This window comes from Falco punctatus, assembly GCF_963210335.1.
Source record: "Falco punctatus genome assembly, chromosome: 8".
Lineage (NCBI taxonomy): Eukaryota > Metazoa > Chordata > Aves > Falconiformes > Falconidae > Falco > Falco punctatus.
Window position 1 is genome coordinate 44,103,856 of NC_137588.1, and position 21,451 is coordinate 44,125,306.

The 21,451-nt window shown below is 49.0% G+C and overlaps 1 protein-coding gene and 1 long non-coding RNA gene across 4 annotated transcripts in view; one reads left to right on the plus strand and one right to left on the minus strand.

Annotated features, from left to right (window-relative positions):
• Nucleotides 1-1,220: 1,220 nt before the first annotated feature.
• The window catches only part of CYSTM1 (cysteine rich transmembrane module containing 1), a 30,897-nt gene continuing 10,666 nt past the window's right edge, over nt 1,221-21,451 (minus strand). For all 3 annotated transcript variants that reach the window (XM_080400755.1, XM_080400756.1, XM_080400757.1), the window contains 2 exons: nt 19,400-19,647; nt 1,221-1,671 (listed from right to left, as the gene is read on the minus strand). In XM_080400755.1, the coding sequence (XP_080256881.1) occupies nt 1,565-1,671; nt 19,400-19,628 (336 nt within the window). In that variant the 5' untranslated portion in view covers nt 19,629-19,647 and the 3' untranslated portion in view covers nt 1,221-1,564. The remainder of the gene's footprint in view (nt 1,672-19,399; nt 19,648-21,451) is intronic.
• LOC308069047 lies at nt 1,678-15,788 on the plus strand. The gene is made up of 2 exons (XR_013930259.1): nt 1,678-5,159; nt 15,198-15,788. It is a non-coding gene; the product is annotated as an uncharacterized lncRNA (long non-coding RNA).

The window sequence follows — 21,451 nt, forward strand, 5'->3', positions numbered from 1 at the left end:
CAGACAAGCCACAAAACTGAGTTTCTGAGACCCAAGTAGAGGGGCACAGAGGGGCCAGGCTGCACCACAGGAGGCATGTGCTCACTCGGGGAAACTCCCAGACAAAAAAGTGCATAGGAACCCAGCAAGGTGCCTTGTGAGGCCTAAGGAAGCCTCACAGCATGGCAGCTGTGGCACTGCCATGCGGTTTGCAGCTAAGCCCTCTCCCTACCTTCGGTCCGCCAGGCCTGGATGCCAGACCCAGGCCCCTGCAGGAGCAGGGAAGCAGAGGTGCTGCAGCAGAGGCACAGCCTTAGGGTCCCAATGAGCACAACCCTCATTTAGCTGAGCTTGGGCCACTCTTCATTCTGGTGCCTTTCAGGGAGGCTGGAAACTGAGGAGTGGCGAGCACCCTGCTGCAAAAAGGTCCAAGATTCTCTTGGTGATCTTTGGGCAATAAACAATGCCAATGTGTGTCAGTCCACCAGGACTGGTTTTGATCATGAGGCAGGGAGAACAGCAGCTAACCAGGGCACTAGGCAGCTGGTGACCAGCAGCAGGTTTCTCCACTTCTATGCAGATTAAAGCTTTTTATCCCTTTTCTGGGTAGGCTGTGCTATGAAACAGCTTCAGCTGTAACTTGAAACTAAATTAATCTGTGGCCTTGTTTCTTCTTACTCATTAATTTACTGCCCTGCAAGCTCATACACTGCAGCAGCTGGATGATGGATCACTGCTCAAAATCCCTGAGTGGTATCAGTCCTTCCACAAAAGCTGTGGCTGTGCACATGCAGCAGCTCAGCATGTGGCCCCCCCTCCCCCCCAACTCTGCCATCCCAGGAACTGCTGGAGAGGCCCCTGGTCCCAGAAAGGGACTTGCATGTCCACCTGTGAGTAAGCAGGGGGATGAAAAACCAACTGAGCTGCCCCATGTGGGACTAGAGAGTGAGTGGTGGCAGACATGGGTGCTCCACCCCTGCTCATTTCACTTCACTTCCACAACTTGTGCACCAGGTTGCTGGCAGAAAATCCCCCAGATGCTGGTAACAGCAAGGCCAAACAATAGCAGCCCCAGCCCCAGTGAGGGGTCGAGGCACAAACTTATGCAGCAAAGTTGCTTGAAACCAAGTCCATCATTGCTGCCACAGAGTCCAGGCTTGTGGGAGGCTGAGAACAGACAGCGACGAGGGAAGCACACCCTCTATGGGACAGATTTATTGAAACAGTCAGGACCTAGCAAAGAAAATCAACTGTTGGCTTTAATTATTGCGTATGTCTCCATTTCTAGGACTAGGAAAATTTCAACTGATAAATATACATTTCATCATAATGCCTTTGGCTGAAATACACCACTAGCACATTCTTCAAAATTACAACAAAAGTCTTAGAAATGTTAAAAAGGGATTTTTCCTTTACTAAAATAAAGGAGCACACCCCCCACCCCAACAAGGCGCTAGGACTGACAGACAGGAACTCTTGGCTGTGCAAAGCAGAGTGTTGATTACAGTAACAGAAGGAAGTCGAGACAGGAGTGGGGAGCCTGCATAGCACTCAGTGAGAGGTATGGGAGGCAGCTGCAGTAGAGTCAGGTCAGCATGTCCCAGAGGCAGCAGCAGCAGAGTGCAGTCCAGCATGCCGTCAGGCAGGCACTCTCCCCCGTGTCATCCCTCCGCCGCTCCTCCACGACATACACTGTGGGGACAGGAGAGCTCGGTCAGTCAGAGAGCAGCACAGCAATGCCCACAGCAGCCAGCCACATCTGCTGCCTCAGTACAGCTGGAGTGCCCCTCCGCACCCCAGTCCTCAGTTTGGGCAGCCCACGCTTGCTGGAGAGAAGCTGGTGCACTAGGAAGCACCTGCAGGAGGGGAGGCGCTGAGCTCCTCATGCTGGGTGCTGCAGCCCCTCCAGCCACAATTTCATCACCACAGCAGCATCCTGCAAGGACCCGCTGACCCCTCCCATTGCTGCAGTACCCCTCAGATGCAAAAGGTCCCCCAGGGGACCTGCTTCCTTCCGCAGCTGGGCCCAGACTGGTGGGACTGTGCAACCTTACAATCTTGACACAAGCAGCCAGTGCATGTCAGCCAGAACCAGGCTTCTGCCATGTCACATACAGTTACTGAGTAAGAAAATGGGTCAGCCTGTAAGGCATCTGCTCCCGGCGAGCTGCCCTCTGGTGAGCACTGTGCCTAACCCTCCCTGCCACAGCCCCCAGCCACTGGGAGGTCCCTGCAGCATGGTGCCCACCGTGCCCCAGCTGAAGCCAGTGCCCTTCCAGGCCCAACACAGCTGCCTGTCCTGGGAGGTACCCAGCCCAGGCAGCAGTGCTGGAGAGGACCCTGCATGGCACCTGGGGTGCTGGGGAGGGAGTACGTGAGGAGGGTGGTGGGTCAGACGTGGCTAAGGGGCCAAACTTCCACCCAGCCACTCACTCCCTGCTCCTCCTCAGCAGGGCAAGATGGGAAAAAGAGGGTAAGAAATCTCATAGATGGGAAGATTGCTCACCTAATACCATCACTGACAAAAATGGGCTCAACTTGGGAAAAACTAAACTAATTTGTCACCGATTAAAATAGATTTGGGTAGTGGGGAACAAAGACAAACACTAACCCACCACTCTCCCTCCTGCCTCCTCCACCTCACTGCACACAGGGATGGAGAGTGGGTGCCGTGGCCTGTGCACAGCAGCTCCTCCCCTCTGCTGCGTCCTGGGAGAGGTGAGCTGTGTGATGGTGCATGCCAGCAGGGCTGGGGTGGCTTCCCTGCAGCCTTGGCAGAGCCCATGGTGCCCTGCCACGCAATCTGTGCTTGGGCACCATTAATCTTTGGAGGGATCGTTAGGTACCTGGTGATGGAGAAGGCAGCTCAAGGCTCTCGGCACACTGCCATGACCAGTGGGAGCAGCTGCCCTGCACCAGACCAGGTGCTGCTGGGGGCTGTTGCTGGCCTGAGCTCTAACACAGGCACAGCCCCTGGGCTCCAGTGTAGGGTCCCTGCCAGGAAAGGCTCCTCTAACACGGGTCCTAGAAACACCCACCTGGCTCCATAAGTCCTCCACGGGTTGCAGTGAACACCCAAAATGCCTCCTGCTCCTCCAGCCCTCTGCTGGTTCTCTTTTGTCCCCTCTTCTGTCTCTGGCATTTTCTGCCCTTTCTTAAATGTGTTCTCACAGAGCCACCAGCAGCTTTGCCGATATGCTCAGCAGTGTCCTGTGGTTAAGTCTGGTGCAAAGCCTTGCCACCTACAGCAGGACAAAGGTCTGGCGGGCAGGAGGTGGTCTCAAGGTAAGATTCAGCTACTTGTGTGCAAATGGCTGAATGGCCGTGGGGAGGAGTTCAGTGGCAGAGCAGTGTCCCTCCTGCCCTCAAGGCTGGAGAAAGCTTGCTCTGCATTCTGGGCACTGGACAGAGGATGCTTTTGCACCAGGCCAGCACTTCTCAGTGCTAGGAAGAGCTTGCTCTTCCCAGGCAGCAGGCCCCATGGAAACAGCAGGGATCAGCTATGGCTGATGGGCCTACCTGATTATAAAGCCACCTGGCCGCTGAGAGGAGAGTGGGCAGGAGGCGGCTGTGGCAGAGCTGGGATGCATCGCCTTCAGAGCCTCCTTCTCTCACAGCCTTCAGCTGAGATCAAGGAACACTGACAGTACCCACATCCACCAGGCTCCAAATCAGCAGCAAGCTGACTTAGAAAACAAGTGGGTAGGTTTCTTGCTTTGGCACTTCCATGCACAATCAAAACCCACAGTTTTAACATAGTGAAGATGACAAGAACCTGCCTGCTGCTAGGTCTGGCTGGGCCACAGGCAGGAGAGGCTGGATAGACAGCCAGGGCAGAGTTTTCCAGGAGATGACAGCTTCCGTAGCTACAAATACACTTGCAGTTTGTCTGGCTGTTGTCTGTTTAGACTGGCACCACTAAGTCAGCTTGCTTTAATAACTAGCTGTTCCCTGACACTGCTTTAGCCCTATCACACACATAACTGCCTCCTCCCCTAGGAAGTCAGGGCAGGAATCAGTCCTTGCTCCAGCTTTGTGTCCATCTTGCATGCTAGGGGACTTCCAGCTCTGTCTGCTCAGCACCAGAGACACAGCCAGCTCTTACCAGTCTAGGAGGCGGCAGTCCTCAGGCACTTCACCTGCCGAGGGGTGGATGCCTGGATCACACCCCCAAGTGCTTGGGGTATCACCTCATGCACAGAAACCATTTAGGCTCTGCCCCTCCTGAGCTGCCCAGAGGCCCCCAGCAGGCTGTTGGGATTTAGTGCACATTGCCTGCTGGCTGAAAGCACAGGAGGGAGCCCCAGGTTTGGATGGAGCTCTCCCAGCAGGGTCTCCTGCCCGAGGCCAGTGTGCTGCCTGCTCTTTCTGCCAGCCCCTGAAACCCGTCAGGGACAGAGGAGCAGTTTACTTTGGTTCCTCCTCACTGAGCCTGGGCTATCATGTTGAGGAGTGCAGCACTTTTGAAGGCAGGCAGGTGACCCTCCTTAATGTTTTCTAGGGTCTGTGTGGGAAATGCACCCTCACGCAAGAGTCTGACCCAGGCAGGCAGCTAGTGCTTTTAAGTCAAGTGGCTGAACATGTGGTGTTGACAGGCAGGAGACGGCTCACGTCATCAACCTGGTCCTCCCATGGGCTTGCTTTGTGCTCAGAAAAGTGTGTCGTTGCCCTCCTTCACTGCTTCAATTCTCTCAAGAGCGATGAGTGGAAGATAATGTGCTCTGGTTTACATGATACCAAAATCCTGCCACCATCAGGGTAGGGCAGAGAGAGAAATAACCCAGTAACCCCCTGCAAATATCTGCCCTCAGGTACAGCCTGTAGCCCAGCCTCATGCAGCCTCCCTCTCACCAACAGGTATAACGAGAGGAGGCATCTGCTCTGCAGGCACAGCCCAGCTCCAGAGGAGCCACTGCAAGGCGCTAGCAAAGGACAGCTATCCATCCTTCCCTCCGAGGCCTTGCAGCTGCCTGTGAGCACGCAGTCATACGTGTAGTGCCCTTGCTCCAGGAACATCAGGGCTGAAGCACATCTCTTCTCCAGACAGCCCCAGAAGGAGGTGGCAGCATGCTGCAGTGCTGTGACAGGCTGTGCTGGAGCAGGAGAGGTTTCCCATGCTCTCCTCTCCCAGGAGCTGCTGGCCTGGCCTGCCCCTGCAGAGCTAAAGCAGGCACCTCCAGGTAGGAGCAGACCTGTATCCGATGGAAACCTGGCTCCCATGCACAGAGCAGGGCTCAGCACCTTCTCCAGCACGATGTCAGGCAAACATCATCCTGGGAGTTGTTTGGAGAAGGCAATTCCCTCCTCTCTGAGGCATGCCTGCTCCAAGCTCTATCAAGACACAAAAACCTTCCTGGGCTGGGCATTCCCCCCCCCCCCCCCAAAAAAAAAAAAAACAACCAAAAAAAAGAGGGAACAAAGCTGCAGGTGCTGGTGCCAGGGCTGGGGGGCACTGGCAGGCGCACGCCCCTGCTAATGACATCTGATAATTATCCCAAATTAATGAGGGCTGGAAAGCGGCCGGTGGGGCCCCTGTGGGCTGTTGTCAGTGCTGCAGCAGTGGGGGAGGCTGCAGCTCTGCCATACCAGCAAGGAGTGCAGAACAAGGTGAATGACTTGTAAGCCCAGAACCCTGGCCGCCTCCTGCAACCCAAGAGCCTGATTCATCCCTTTGAAAGAGTGGACCACAGACCCATCCCATCCAAAGGGGGAACCTGTCCCAAGCCTGACAGGACTTTGGTCAGGCCCTTCCCTGTTACCTGCCCACAGCCCCAAACTTGCACTCAAAACCATGCATGGAAGGCTTACAAAGGCTTCACGTTCAAAAGCATAAAAGACTTGTGTTTGGCCTCATACAGCATTATGTCTGTACCTCTTTATTCACTGCCTGTTCTCCCTGGTGAGGTGACCCAAGTCTGCTTGTTCCTGTACACCACCGTGCAGTGCAAGCTGTCATCAAGCAGCTGGTCAGGTCCCTGGAGCACTGGGCTATAGCAGCCACTGACTGCTCAGAAGCAGGAAAGGAGAGAACCATGCCCTGCCATCCAGGGGAGAAGCTGGCTTAGCAGAGCTGCCCGCACTGTTTTACTTTCCTTCCTCAACTGGCACTGCTGGGAACAGCTGGACACCCCGACACTTGATCCATTTACCCTCCTCAGCTAGGCAGCATTCTTCCCAGCAGCACACAGAGCTGCCCTTCTTTCTGGCTCAACACATCAAGCCCTAGTGAGAAGTGAGCCCTGGCACCACACGATGCCTTTTTGCAAACCCAGTCATACAGCTGAGCCGTTCAGGAAGGAGAGCGGCAGGACAGAGCTGTACAGAACAAGTTCAGCTTGCAAGGACTGAAGGAGGCACTGTCGTGTTTCAGGCTGGGAAAAACCTTAGGGCTTTTTCTCTCTGGTGGATCCAGGAGCTCTGAACAAACAGGTCTTTGGTGGCTTTGTTTCCTCTGAGAAGGTCCTGTTATAACGAATGAAGGCAAAACACATACTAAATGCTCCAAGAGTCCTGTATAAGATGATAACATGCAGTTATTTGGCAGGGCAGAGTGCACATAAAACAGCCAGAGATCGCCAAGGGCTCCTCACCAGAGTGGGGTACCAGCCATGCTCTCCTGCCCACGTTCACCTGGGAGAGGATGCTCACCAGCTCCTGCCATCCCTCAGAGTGAACAGCCCAGGGTGCTTTGCCCATGGCTGCTCGGGAAACTTCCAAACCAGCTCCCTGTGCTGGAGCCTTGAAACAGCTCTTGTTTCTAACTGGCTGCCAGGTGCCAAGCTGTCCTGCTTTGAAGCCATGGAGAGCTGGATTGCTGCTGCCAGGGCATTGCCATACCCAGAACTGAGGGGGCCACAATGCCCTGAGACAACCAGATCTGCACAGCAGAAGGGGGCTGGGAGGATGTTTTGGCAGGCACTGGTTCCTGGTGGTCTGGAGGCAGCAGGGCGACTCTGACCTCTGGAAAACACCAGCAAGAACAGTTACCACAGAACTCGCTCCAGAGCAAAGTCCTTGCAGCTTCAGACTGAGCGAAACCCAGGGGAACCTGACACCCTTCCCTGCCCCAGAAAAAGCTCTGCAGCATATGACACTCCTAAATCTGGTGGATAGCTCTGGTGGATAAGGTTATGCTGCTTTGGGGGTGCCTCGCATACCCTCAGCTCTCTTGCTGGAGCAGCTGAGATGGACTGAGCTCAGTCTGACAGTACCTGGCCTGATAGTGGGTACCTTCTCTGAGCACTAAGGTATGGCACTTCAAACAGAGCACAGGTAGACCTTGCTAGCCAGCTGCTCTGGCCAGCCTCCAGCATGCATCTGCTGACCAGATGAGGCCATGTCCCTGCAACATAAACCATGGGCTGGAGGGCAGTTATTAGTTTCAGCTACTCCGGTCAAGCCCATCTTCAACCTGGTTGAAGGTGGCTGTATCTGTAGCAGCAGCCAAGGCGCCAACCAGGGAAGAGCTCTACCACCACTACCTTTTACTGCTAGAGTTAAAGCAATGTTGCTTTTTAGTAGCCCAGCGCAAAGCTACCAAGGAGCAATACTTGAGCCTACAGAAGATACAACCCATCAAATGATACACTATTGACAAGTCCTCCATCATAGCATGCAAACCAGTAAAGCATTTTGCTAGTTAGTCAGCAACTTGCAAAGAAGTCAGTGAAATTGAGTCTAAGTGCATACTCCGCTTGAGGATGGGTTCGTATAACCTTCCACACCCCAAAGCAGACTTGAGAAGGATGCTGCCCTGTGCAATTTATAATAAACTGCCCATGACTCCAGGCATACATGAAGAGTTTGCCTGAGGTATTTATGATTAATCCATTAGAAGTTTCAAACTACAGCCAACTGCTGAGGACACACTGACAAAGCATGTTCAAAGCATGTATAAAGTGCTATTATGAAACACTTGCTGAAATATTAAACAAAACTGCTTTTCCAAATTTGGGCCTGTACAGTGGGAGATTGGCACTTTCACTCCACAGCCACTCAGCTGGCTTGCATCGGATGCTGTGTCTCAGCACAAGTGGGTCACAGCAGCAGTGGGCATCACGCCTCCCCTGCCAGCCAGCACCCTCAGCTGCCTGCATGGCACTGCTGCTGGCAGCTTGTGCTAGAAAGGTCTGCACTGACCTAGCTGATACACAGGCACAACTGCGCGCTAAACAATTCAGGGCAAGACTGGGACAGAAGAAGGGACAACAGCCACATCAAGACCTTTCTGGGACTCACAATGGGTTTTGGAAGGCGTGCCTTTCTGTTAGGAACAGTGAAACAGCACTGGAAAGGGACAATGTCCTTTTACTCTCTTCTGCTAAAAGCTGGAAGTCATTTAAACCAGCATCACATTGTGGCACAAGTACCTTTCTGCAGAAACTCTCTGAGAAAAAAACTGTGGTTTTCCCCATGCAGGGGGTTATGGTACTTTACCAAACCCATTCACCTTCCCAGTTCAAGGCAAGCCCCAAAGACAACCATTTGAAATACACATTTGAGAAGTCACTGCCTTCCACTGCACAGTTCCTCTCCCAGCAAAAGCAAGAGTCTCACTCCAGAGGGCAGCTCTCTTGCCACCGCCAGCCCACAGGAGCTGGCGTTTGCTGCTGCAGTCTGAGAGGAAATACAGCTGCCACTGGAAGTTTCCAGACTAAGAGAGTATCTGGGCAATACTCTAAATAAAAACAACTTTTTTACAGTCTTCCTTTACAGTTTGAGTTTAATGATCACTTTCTTTGAAGCTTCATCAATGCTTCGGAAAGTTGTATCTCTGTCACTGTCACCAGACAAATTGCCAGAGAAACAGCCATACAGCATTAATGCTGGAAAGCTTTTTCTGGTCATTTGGGTGTGGGGCTTATACAGGAGAGAACAACAGCAGAACAGGTGAAGGCCGGTCAGGAATTCACTTACAGCTACCAAAGTGCACAGGGTAAAGAACAGTTCAAAGGAAAGTTACATAAACTCTTCCCAGCCAAGCCTCCCATTCAGCTAGAGACATCCTATACCAATCTCATCTTGGACACTGTGCAACCAAACACCAGCTTCAAAATACTAACACAAACACAGTGACTGAAGTACCCAAGGAAATTCAAAGTACGTAGTAGCACCTTTATTCACTCTTCCCAGTCTATGCATTAGCGCTACTTTAAATGCAAATGTTCCCCTGTAAACAGCACAGTAAGAGACGGCGTAACAAAACCCTAAGCACCTTACTCAAACCTCTTAAAATCGTTTTCACAGAAAGCCTTGCACAGCACATTACTGATGCAAGCCACCAATGTCTTCCCAATTCACTAAAAAACCAGCATTTTTTCATTAACAAAGATCAGGTTCTCTACTGGAATAGCTTTGCCAACAAAACAACTCAAAATACTAAGGGAACGGCTTGTTTTTTACACTTCTTGTCACAAGCCTGAATGCCTCCAAGCCAGAAGGCACCCACTTTGCTGTGGAGAGCCTTATGGGGGACTTCATTAGCTGCTTTGTGCTTCTCTTTTGTCCAAGGTCATCCACGCCAAAGATCTCCTATGGCATGCCAGGGTCCTTGCCACTATGAGCAGAAGCCCACGCACTTTGGGACTGGTGGTCTGATAGAGCAGAGAAACAAAGGTAATTTCCCTCAGGGGCACTATGCAGCACTTGGTTTTAGGCTCGTTTTGATGTTTCCATTGTTTTCTCTAAAACAGGATGGGAGAGAGTGTAAGCTTAGCAGACCCTCCCGTCTTCTAATCAGCCTTAAAAGAGGTAGATCACAATGAATCATGCTTACCCTGAACATGGCAGCACTCCCTGTAATCACACAGTACCAGCCTGCACAATCCAGTGCAAATAACTCCCACTTTGTTTTTAAAAAAATACTACAATGCCTTGTTATTTCACGTACAGTCTGCCTTTATCTTAAGCATACACATCTTGTTTTTTCTCATACCTAATTGATATGTTAATCATTAGCTCCATGAGGGAAAGGCATAAGCAGTGCAGTACTTTTCACCCCATTTGGTATAAACTAAAATCATGACCTTAGGCTGTAGTGCTCCTTATCACAGCACTTTACTAGGTCTGCAAGGACTGCAGTACAAGGGCACTGGCTTTGATGACAGAACCAGCCCATCATGTCCCAGGGCCCAGGCACAGATATCATTGTTAAGGTACGGACTTACCCACATGGGGAGCCCCCACTGGAAAGCAGGCTGTGAAAGCACCCAAGAGCCCTTCAAGTCCTCCCAGAAGTCTCGCTGCACGTCACTGGGGGCCATGGCCCTTGTCTAGGTATTCCAGGTAGACAGCAAGCAAAAGCTCACTTCAGGCAAGCCAAGGAGCAGGCTCAGTCAAGAAGTCAGCTGCCTGGGGAGAAGCAAGGTGCACACACCACCAGGATCAGCCCAGTCTAGCACCAGCCAGCTGCAGGGGCTTTCCTCTTCCTAAAGCCAGAGGGCTAGGAGCATGAGAAAAGCAGTAAGTCTTGAAGTTTACTACTTCTTTAGCTCCAGCTGTGTGCTAGCACACAGACCCACTCTGAATGCAAACAAGTTACACTCCTAGCTGCTACAAGCTGTTAGCCAAGGCCTGCAACACAGAAGAGGAAGCAGCAGCAAGCAGTTTACCAACCACTGCTACTTCAGATCAAAAACTTCCCATGACACCTGCTTGAACATCTGTTTACCATAGTAACAACTGTTCAGACCAGAAATATTAATACCACAATCTTCTTGTCTGGGAAGAAGCACACGGCAGAAAAGGGACCAGTAAGCCTTTTCCCACATGTGAATGAAATGGGTTTTATCACAAGCCACTTCTGCACCAATAGCTTTGTTCTTGCTTGTCCAGCCAGCAAGCAAGAAGTCTTGCTTAAAATTGCACAACACCATTTGAATAATAATTTCTTACAAGGTTAAGCGCTGCCTACAGCAGATTGCTAATTCAAGTCAGTCTGTGCGTCTGGTTCTACCTTGAAAACATTCTTACCCAAGCCCATTGAAAGTCTTTCCATTCAGGATGGAGGCCAGAACAGCAAAAGTCAGCACAAGGGTGTTAGTCGCAGCCAAGGAATGCAGAGGTGACAGCAACTAGAAATCACTGTTTCCTGAGCCACTCTTTAGTGCCTAGGTCTGCAGACCCAGCAATGCAAGACGAAGCGAAGCCCAGCCCTGACCTCTCACACAGCCACGTGTCCAGGAGTAAATCCCATGCAGGCAGCAAGTGCAGAAGAAGAGATTACATGACTCGGGAACAGGGACCCCAGGACTTCAACTAAAGCTTTCATACTAGCTGCCAACACAACTCCTCTCTGCCACAGGCCTCCTCCCCAAGAGGATCTCCAGGGCAAGATCTCCAGGGTAAAGCCTGGGCACAGATGAGATCTAACTCCCTTGCCACAAAAGGCATTTAATTACTCTTTTTCCTCTCTGAGGATATTTGCTCATGCTTAACAGCCTCAAGCCTGTCACATCACATTCCCTGGTCCCCCAGCTCCTTCCTGCCCAGAGGCTTTCACTGTACACACAGTCTCTACTGACACCGTATTTGTATTTCAGGAAATACCTTAGCATGCTCCTGAAACACATAGCAGTCAGAGCCAGATGGAAATACAATAGCCTACTTCCAAGCAAAAATACTTTCCAAAGCTGCAAAACTCCCAGAGAAAGTTAACAGCTGACTTGCTCTTAAAGGTGTTTTCCAACCCCAATAATTCTATGACTCTAAATTTCACAATCCTCAGCTCCAAATGTAAACAGCTGTACTTCCTAGAGCCACCTGAGCAAAAAAATCATGTAACAAGGAAGCTGCCAGTGCGTACAATGTGCGAATGCCCTTTGCCACCAGACAGTTGCTGCTGACCCAGCCCAGATTTCAGCCTGGACTCAAGCAGAAGTGACTGATTTAGAACCACCCACACTGGTATCAGACCTGCCCTCTTCCATAGCTGCATGACTATATCCACCAGGTTAGGAAAATTCCTGCCTTTCAGTTCCTGCAAGTCTGAGAAGCTCTCACGGTCACCCTTGAGAGCTGTTTCAGCTTTCAGGGAGCTGAACAGGCAATGTATTTCAGGGAAATTACCACACAGGCCTGCCAAGTGAGCCAGAGCCAATGCTGCAATACCACATTTCATATAAGGGTAAAGTTGTTCCCCACTTAGACACCGTATATGCTCCAAGCATGGGTTATGTCTGATCATAAACCGTGCAGATTTTCTTGCAGCTGAGCTCAGGGCTGGGAAAGAGGTGAGTTTCCTCACCTGGGCACACGGCATTTATGGAGTTCAACATCTCTAAAAAGCAGGGCTACAGGCATTTGTCATAGGAGAAAAGCATGCCTTATGTAGCAAGTACTGAAGTGTCTGCAGGATGTCAACAGGCACCAGTCAGCTCTCCAAAGCACTATAAACCCTGTTACACAGGTTAGAAAGTGTACAGGAGACGCCATGTAAGAAACCAGCTTCCCCTCAGCTCCAAAGTACAGACTTCACACCCTTCAGTTTTCTTCTAGACTGCAACAGATGCAGAGACATCTCCCAAAACTACAGAATTTGAGAACTTCCTCCAATATATATATATTTTTTTTAATCAGTGAAATCTTACTTTACTGTTAAATCAAGGAGGCATTTTCCACCAAGTCAACTACAGGGCTAAGAACAGCACGTTCCTCAGCCCGAGTCCGTTTTCATTGAAAATCAGCATCAGTGCTGGATTTAAATAAGACCTGTCTTGGAAGGATTTACACAGCAAAAACTCGGTCTTATAAGAGTTTTACAAGGGTGTTGGGCGTAACACAGGAGGGACAAATTCCAGTTTTAAAGCAAAGGGACATTGCCACATTGACTAGTCACTCAGGGTAGCAAGCCCCTCCTTGAGCCCCCTGGGGCTCAAGAACCACAATCTATGTAGCGCTTGCAGTGCAGGAAAAAGGCTTTAGACACCCAGGCTAGGTGTCCAGCTGACGAGGACTGTCCAGAACAGCAGCCTCATTTAATTTCAGCCCACTATGGAACCAGTCTTAGCCTCATTTAGCCACTTCGTCTGAAGCATGTTGTTTTCAGATACAGGACCTGATTTTGGAAACCCTTTTCTTTGCATCAGGCTTTTCTCAGATTATCCCCTCCTTAGGAGTAAAAAGCAGCAAAGGTGAGGCCAGATATCAGCCCCAGGAGAGTACTGTTTGCCAGCAAACAGCCCCCACTGTTTGTGCAGTCAGCTGACAGGAGCTAGGGACAGAGGGAGGTATGATACAGCAATCTTGGAGGAGAAAGAACACCAGGTTTTAATGCACACTACAGTATGAGAAGCAGGTAAGAGGAAAACTACCACGTGAAGTCTGTTTTTCTTTTCTGGCAGGACACCAGCCGTCTGGAATTGCAGGTCCTGAAGGTACGTGCAGTAACAGTTAAACTAAATGCTTTGACAGGTTGCTTGGAAAGGGTCAACATACAGAGGGAAACAGGAATTGTTACCTGATGCCCTCCAAATATACCTCTGCTGGAGAAGGCTCAGCACCCCATGGTTTCAGAAGCAAGAGGGTAACCACTGAAAGGTACAAGAGAGCCTAACCAGAGAGATTAGCATCCCCTCCTTTCCACACTCAGACCCAGAAAGAGGAAAAATCCACCCCTCTAGCAGAAGGTAATGACCGTATCTAGGTGACCTGTTTGTTCTTGCAGCTGGCCAAACATTAGGAGGCAGGCAGCATCACTGTGACTGTTCCTCTTATCAGAGCCGGCTTTGCTACAAGTAATCAACTTCCAGAAATAAGATTTCCACCCTGTGCATACAATAGGTCAAATGCAATACTGAGCTTTGTTTGCCTTGGGTTGAAAGGAAGGCTGCTGACAGAGACTGGTTCCCTTTGGCACAGCATGGAATAGCCTCATCCATTACATTGTCATGTATCAACGGGGCCAGGGAGGTGGGGGCGGTGGGGGTGGGAATTAAGTTGAGCAAATTGCTAACGTCAGCTAGGGCTTTCAGAATTAGTATGTCACTTTGTACTTTGGCTCATTCCACTTTTTAAAGCACTACATTATCAACGGTATTCCATTTCACCTCTAATTTACATAGACAAGAAAGTACTTGCTGACCAGTCAGCAGATCCTGTGGTTTCCTTATGCCAGTTGATAATGAATTATCCTACAACGAAAATACTGGTGAGGAAATTAAGTATTTTCTGGAATGAGGTATTTTCTTCCTCCTAGGCAAGCCCCTGCTGCTCAAGAAGGCCCAGCTCCTTACACTGTGCTCCATGCAGGCACCACACTCCTATTGGTGTGCGTTCCCCAGTCACCACAGGTGACTTCCCTCTAGTTACCCAAAGCGTGGTGTGAGATCAAATGGCAGACCTACAGTATTTCAGGAACTCACATCTGGACAGACTTCATATGGACAAGACACAAAGACAGCCCTCAGTTTTTACAGTAGGGAAGGTGCAGATAGAAATTGGCACGTCAGTTCACAGAGCTAGAAGCCGAATCAGATACCCTTAGGGATAACAACCCTCAGACTCAGCACATAAATTACCAGCTCTAAAGGTAAAGGCTGTTGTTCATTAGAAGTAAACAACTTGAACAAGTCAGTTATTAGCCCTTGCAAGATGCAAGAAATGTCCTTTCTTTGGAGACTTTGCTACCAGTAGCCTGTGCAAGCCCAAAACCCAGGTATCAAAAAACCAAACCAAAACCCCAAAACCATGGCCATGAGGTCTTCTGTGCCACCTCAGCAAGTCACCTAGCCTCTCTGGCTCACTGCTCCTCCACCTGGAGAAGAAATATATGCTTCAAGGCCTTTCATGCCCAACAGTGTTGTGGTAGCTAGCATGACTCTAAGGGGGTGCAAGCTTGCACACACTAGACTCCATCCACTCTAGGAGAAGGGACAAAGGACCAACAGCTGCCATTATCAGCTGCAGTCTCCCTCTTCTACAGTGCTGTAATACGTGGAAGTCATATGGCCAACACCACTAAGTCTTAACGCATGAACTGCAAGCTGATTTCTGCAATTCAGACAGTCGTCATAGCTAACTAATGCTACACAAGACAGTCTAGAGCAGAACATACTTGTCCTCCTTGTTCAGCATTGCTCTGAACTGCACCTTCCTCCAACAAGCCTTTATATATGTCCCCCTATTCAATGTCATATTGAAAAGATGACAATATCCTCCCTCTCTCACCTATTTCTGGTAGAGCCACTGCTTGCTTAACAGTAATAACTTTCTCTTTCCAGCCCAGGTGTTACCTGCCTTTGCCAAGCCTGACCCCAACAAAAGGGACCAAACTCTGCAGTCTGGGCTTACAGCTCCCACCTCCTGAGGACGCAGAGGAACAGGTACTGCGGCTGGGAAGAAGCATGGCTACAGCATGCATGCCACACACAAGTGGCATAACTCACATCAGTGCTGCTCAGCCTGAACAGCCTTCAACAGCAGCTTTTGAAACAAGGTTCAGTGGTTCACAAGCTCTTCTGCAGTGTGCGTGACAAAACCAGTATTAACTTTAAGCTGTTTTCCTGTTACACCTCAGATGCAGCTTTATTTTTAATACAGAAAGTGAGCCATATGAGGTTTTTTCTTCTCCAGGGGCCAGCTGGACAGGCTATGTCCATTGCTACTCCAGACAGGCCACAGATTGTTAGATTAAAAAACACTGTCACCATGAAATGCTACTTTACCATCAGATTTTGAGAGCTCAACAGTAATTATTTCCATCTGTGTGATCCACTCAAGACCAAAATATGATGCATAATTACCTCCATACATAAGCATACCACCTACAATCCACAACAGAAGAGCCAACTCTGCAGTTTGCCTACACATTACATTTAATGCTTTAAGTTATTTTAAGTACAGCAAATTTCTTAGTTTTCAATGTGGACACATTTGTTCAGAAATACTAATACTAATGCATTACTTCGAGCAGCTTAATTCATTAGATTAAGCTAAGTCATCTAGGAGAGAAAAACATCTGCTTGAAAAGAAAGCACCCACACAGTAGCTCTTACCAGATAACTGCTTGAAAACACCACAAGAACTGACAAGCCACATTAAATCATGCCAGACCAGCTAGGCAGACTGTAAGGACTTGATTAAATTTAGACATCATTTTTTTATATGAGGTTCATCCACACAGCATATATATAGCATAACAGGTTTTTAAAAAATAAGCTTTTTTAGGGACAACCATTCTGTCAGACACCCCTGGAGGTCATCATTAAACAAAGTCTCATTGAAAGCTCTCTCACAAGACTTCTGTTAAAGCATCACAGAACAAAGATCAGGTTCTAGTTTGACAGACTGGCCAAAAAGGAGCAAGGACGAAAAAGGGTGTTTAACACAAGGAGAATAAAGAAAAAGGAAAAGCTTTTGCAGACAAACACCAAGTTATACCCCTGCTTCATTTTACACACATTAATAAATGGTTTTGTGTGTTACATCCACTTCAGCAAAAGCAATGCAAATCGGAGACTCCCAAGGTGGTTTCAGGGACCACACATGGCTACAGGAAGGCAGTTTGAAGACTTACCAGAAGATTTTGGTTTGTGGGTTAGGTGCTGCTTCTGCACAACTGCAATTGTGTTTGCTTAGATTTAACAACAAAACTGCCTCCTGCAGAGTAAGCCTGGGATCTCAGTGAAAGACTTAGGCACTTGTCCTCTCTGATTTCCCAGCCTACTCTTTGTGCTGGTTCGCAGATTTGCGAGCAGAGCAGAGACCTGATCTGAGCAGAGGGCATTCACTGTCATCAGTTCCCTGATCCAGTCTGATATGAGATCCTTTAAGCCTCCAAGACAGCAGATCTGGCTCAAAGCCAGTCTGTCCAAAGCAGCAGACCCACTCTCTTTTCAGCTTCTGCATATCCCTTTCCGTGGCTACAAGATATCCTGCATGGGAGACCAGGAATTCTGCTCCCCGCCTCCACCCCCCCAGTACTGAGAAATGCCTGTTAGCCACACCAAAACTACGTGTGTTTCCCAGGGAAAACCCTGATTACACTTCAAGTCCACGCGGATGAGAAGCATCACCACACTGCTGCCTTCTTCTCAAAGGCAGACCCCCTTGAAGTTTTCACTCTTCTACGGGGGAAGTGGAACTCTTGACTTGTACCCATTCAGGTTCTTATTCACTCACACCGATTGTTTGCTGCTTATATTGGGGTCTTCTGACCAGACTGATGCCAGAATATTCCTGACATCTTACATCACCTATAAATCCAGGGATGCTTTTATATACATTGGTCCAGTAGTCCACCATTTTAGCCAAGAATACCGAAAAAACGCCAGTTCTTGAAAACGTCCTCTCCACAGTCCAGCCTGTCGAGCCACCTATGTCAAGTTTCCTTTGGATTCACTGCAGTCAAAAACTCTTGCTGGGAACTTCTCAAGTTCCAGCTTCCCAAAAAATGAGCACTTTGAAAAGACCTTTGTCACAGCACACTGCTGAGTAACATGAAGTAGTAGAGAGGCACAACTGGCAGTTATCTCAAAATGCAGCAGATGTGTACAGATCTCAGTCCTGAGCAGGCCCTAAGTGCAAGCAAACACTGTCCCAAGCCACGGCAACAACAGTAAGTGGACAATGAGCGTAATGTGCGATGGCCAAAGACAGCTTCACATAGTGGCAAAGGCCTCCAGGGAATTGTCTGGGCCCTGACAATTTTCCAAGTGATACAGCTTTGATACCCACTTTACAGCAGTAGTATCTAAAGTGCTAGTGCCTTGCATAGCTGTAAAGCACTGACTTAGGTTTGGATCTGAAGTACACGTTAGCCTCATGTCTTCCCACCCCAGGTTAATCTGTCCACGACCATGCCAGACCCAGCACATACAAACCCCGAGTCTCCTTTCCTTCCTGAGAGCAGCTCCCACCTAAAGCATAGTGCCTGGACAGCACCTCTACAGAAGTGCTTCCCACATTCCCTCCCACAGAACATCTCCTTTGGTAGCTCTTGCCACATTCTCTGCCACCCCAATGCAGTCAGAAGCTATAGGTACTTAAGACTCTTCTCAGCAGTTCAGGTCTGTTAGTGATATTCACTGCAACAGAGGAAGAGAGGCGATGATAGTTTCTGGCTTCCCAGCCTGGATGAGCATCTTTATCGCTGAATAAGCCTGAAAGAAGGCACTGGAGTTGGCATGACAGCGTGCATCCCCGTGCTGATGGTGAGAGGGTGGCTACACCCCCACAATGTATGAACAGAGATTTTACAACCAAAGCCTGTGAAACACTGACAAGAATAAACGTGGTCTCTAGGCAAGCGTCCTTACCAGCAAGGTAAAACCCCAAGATAAATCCTCCTCTTCCCAATGGGGAAAAGGACCACACCCAACCTTGCCAGGACCTCAGAGTTGCTGAGGCTGGAAGGGACCTCTGGAGATCAGATCCCCTGCTCAAGCAGGGTCAACTACAGCAGGCTGCCCAGGACCATTGTCCAGTCAAGTTTTGAGTATCTCCACAGATGGAGACTTCACAATCTCTGTTTGCAACCTGTGCCATTGTTTGACCACCCTAACAGTAGAAAAGTGTCATCCTGTGTTCAGAAGGAACCTCCCATGTTTCAGTTTGTGCTTGCTGCCTCCAGTCCTGTCATTGGACATTACTGAGAAGAGTCCTGTTGCCTCCTCTTTATTCCAATCCATCAGGTATTTATACATATGGATATAGGCCCCCTGAGCCTTCTCCATGCTGAACAGTTCCACCTCTCTCAGCTTCTCCTCATATAAAGATGCTCTGGTCCCTTAATCACCTTATCAGCCCTCCTCCGCCAATTGGAGCCTGTCCCAAGCACTGTAATGAGCCCCATGAGAGCTATGGGTGCCAGAGTAAACCAATGTACCATACTGAGGGGATGCAGCACACAAATGGACTAGCTAGCTGCCAAGCCAAGTTATAGCATCCTCCTTCCCTTTCCCAGAAATTTGTGTTTTTCCACAGAATATAATAGCTTCAGAAAACAGTAAAACCCAGGAATTATTCCAATGGCACCATCAGATCACTTGGACAGATATTCATGGGCTCAAGAAAACTGCTGCACATAAATTTGGTAGGAACTGTACATTTAAATATTACTAGCTTTAACCGTGCAGCCTTCAGTTGAAACTTATCAACCAAAAGACAGGCAGAATTAGAGTTGTAGCAAATCTAAAGCCAGCAAAAAGCATGTATAACGATCTCAGCATAAGGATTCCCTTGAGTGATCAGCATTAAGGATGTTCAGCAGTATCTTCCAACAGCCAGAGAACTCTTAAGAGACACAACAGCAAAATAAAGCAGGAAAACAGGCTATGAACAGAATTGCTACTTCAAAGAAGTCTCCACCTCCCCCAGTCCCATTAGGGCTGGGTGCTGGTAACCATATGACTTCAAGATCAACTCATGTATTTGCAAGCCAGAAAGGGTCACAGTTACATTGCACCACAGCTGCTAGGCATACCTGTGTTTTTAGGTCCATCTGCATACACTGGTCCTGGAGGCGGAGGTGCATTTTGCCATCCGTACTGGGGATAACCTTGATAACCTGGCTGGCCTGGCTGGTACGGCCCAGTAGGTCCAGGAGGATAGCCTGGGTATGGGCCAGGAGGACCACCTGGTTGCTGTGCATAGGGTGGGTAAGGGGCAGTTGGGCCCGGGCCAGGGTAGGGTGGAGGATTTTCGTAGTTCATGTAGGATGCAGAATCTGTCCTGCAGAAAACAAGGAAAACAAACAGAAGTGGTTTGCTTTTGCCTGCTTCATCCATGACCATATAATTCCCATTTCAGACTGCTCTCCAGGGGGCCCTACATTAAGTGTGAGACATAAACTTCAAAATACCTGGTCAAGTAGTGAGCTTATTCTAACCCTATCACAGGCGCAGAGACTGAACCAAAGTTGCTTCTTTAAAGTGACATGTGTTTAGCTCAGCAGCAAAGTGATTTGCTGCTTTCCAGTCATGCATCAGCTATTTGCCCTAAGAAATTTAACAGTCTTGCAACTGCAACACAAAATCTTCTGCTTCTACTCATGATTAAATTGCTTTTAAGAGAGAGTAGCAATGATTAGTTCATGTTTCTGTCAATAATAAAAAAAGAAAAACATGCAGAAATGCAGCCTGTTCCAGACATGTTTGATAGCCTCAACAGAAGAAAGAGTGAACACAAATGTCCACTATACTTCTGCTAATCATTACAAGCATCTAGACCAGCACTCTGGAGCAAGACCATATATGAATAATTTCCTGATGACACTGTAACCCAGGACATCATGTATTCTTCCAGTAATACGCAACTGAATCATTAAGCAGCCACAAGCAATCAGGATCTTGAGCTCAATCTCATTCAAAAAGCAACATTAAAGATACCTCAGGTTTTATGAACATCAGCTCTCTATCTAATGTATTACTCGTGGTACAGCCATCAAAAGACGGGACTTGTCACAATAATGCACCTTTAATTAACCTCTAAGCAGCATGACTAAGCAAGCTATTTATTATATTAGGTTTCTGAAGCTTCTCCCTGTTTGAGAAGCAGAAGTGCCCTTAATACCATGTGTTCAGGAATCATCCTGACTGAAGTAGCTGTACTCTGCTGTTTCCTTTTACCATTGCACGGTGCAGAATAACCATTTACCCTTTGCTGCAGACCTCCTCCCACACACCACAGCCTTCAGGGAGAAACACCTGGAGCATAATTTGTCTCCACTGAGACTCCCTGCTGCTGGCATGGAGGAGAGGCTGGCAAGCAGGCTCCTCTTTGGATGGTATTGGAAATGGCAAGCAGCTGGGCTAGACTGACCTGGATGCTCAGTACTGTGCCCCCGCTCTTGGGGATGCGGAGATTTTGAGTCGAGAGACCATTAGCACATCCAGACTGAGCTCTGGCATGACACGGATGAAAGAATTTCACCTTTGTAACCCTATAGTGAGCCCAGAGCAGTCATCTGCCAGGCAGAAGCCAAGTTAGTCAAGCCTCCGGGGCTATGTTTAGCTGCTGCAGTCCCTGACAGGGCTGAAGTGAACTTTGTTTGTTTATGGCTTGCTATTTCGTCACCTCAGAGAGTGCTGACTGTCCCTCCCCAAGGAAGGATCCCTAGGCTCTCTGCTTATTTACACGTTAATCCTGCCTGAACATCACTAGCTCAATGCTCGCTCCTGTACAGGCACCACAGGGCTCTCCCCTGCACACAGCCCTGTCCCACTCCCACAGTAACAGCCAGCCTGATCCCACATGATGCCCAGGAGAGCACTGCCGACTGGAAACAACTTCAGAGGTGCACTCCAAGGGAACAGGGCTGATGTCCCTCCCATGACAACACTGAGAAGTCCTTCAGTCACAGCAGGATGAGTCTTCCCAGGCCTTGCCTGCCTGCAGTTGTCATCCACCTGAATTCATTCTAATGCTCCTCTTGCTGTGCAAGCCAGGCACAGTCCCAGTTAACTGCTAAGACAGTGCTGTTGCCTTTTAAATCATATTTCTGAATGTCTTTAACAAGAGTTTTAACAGTTTAAGC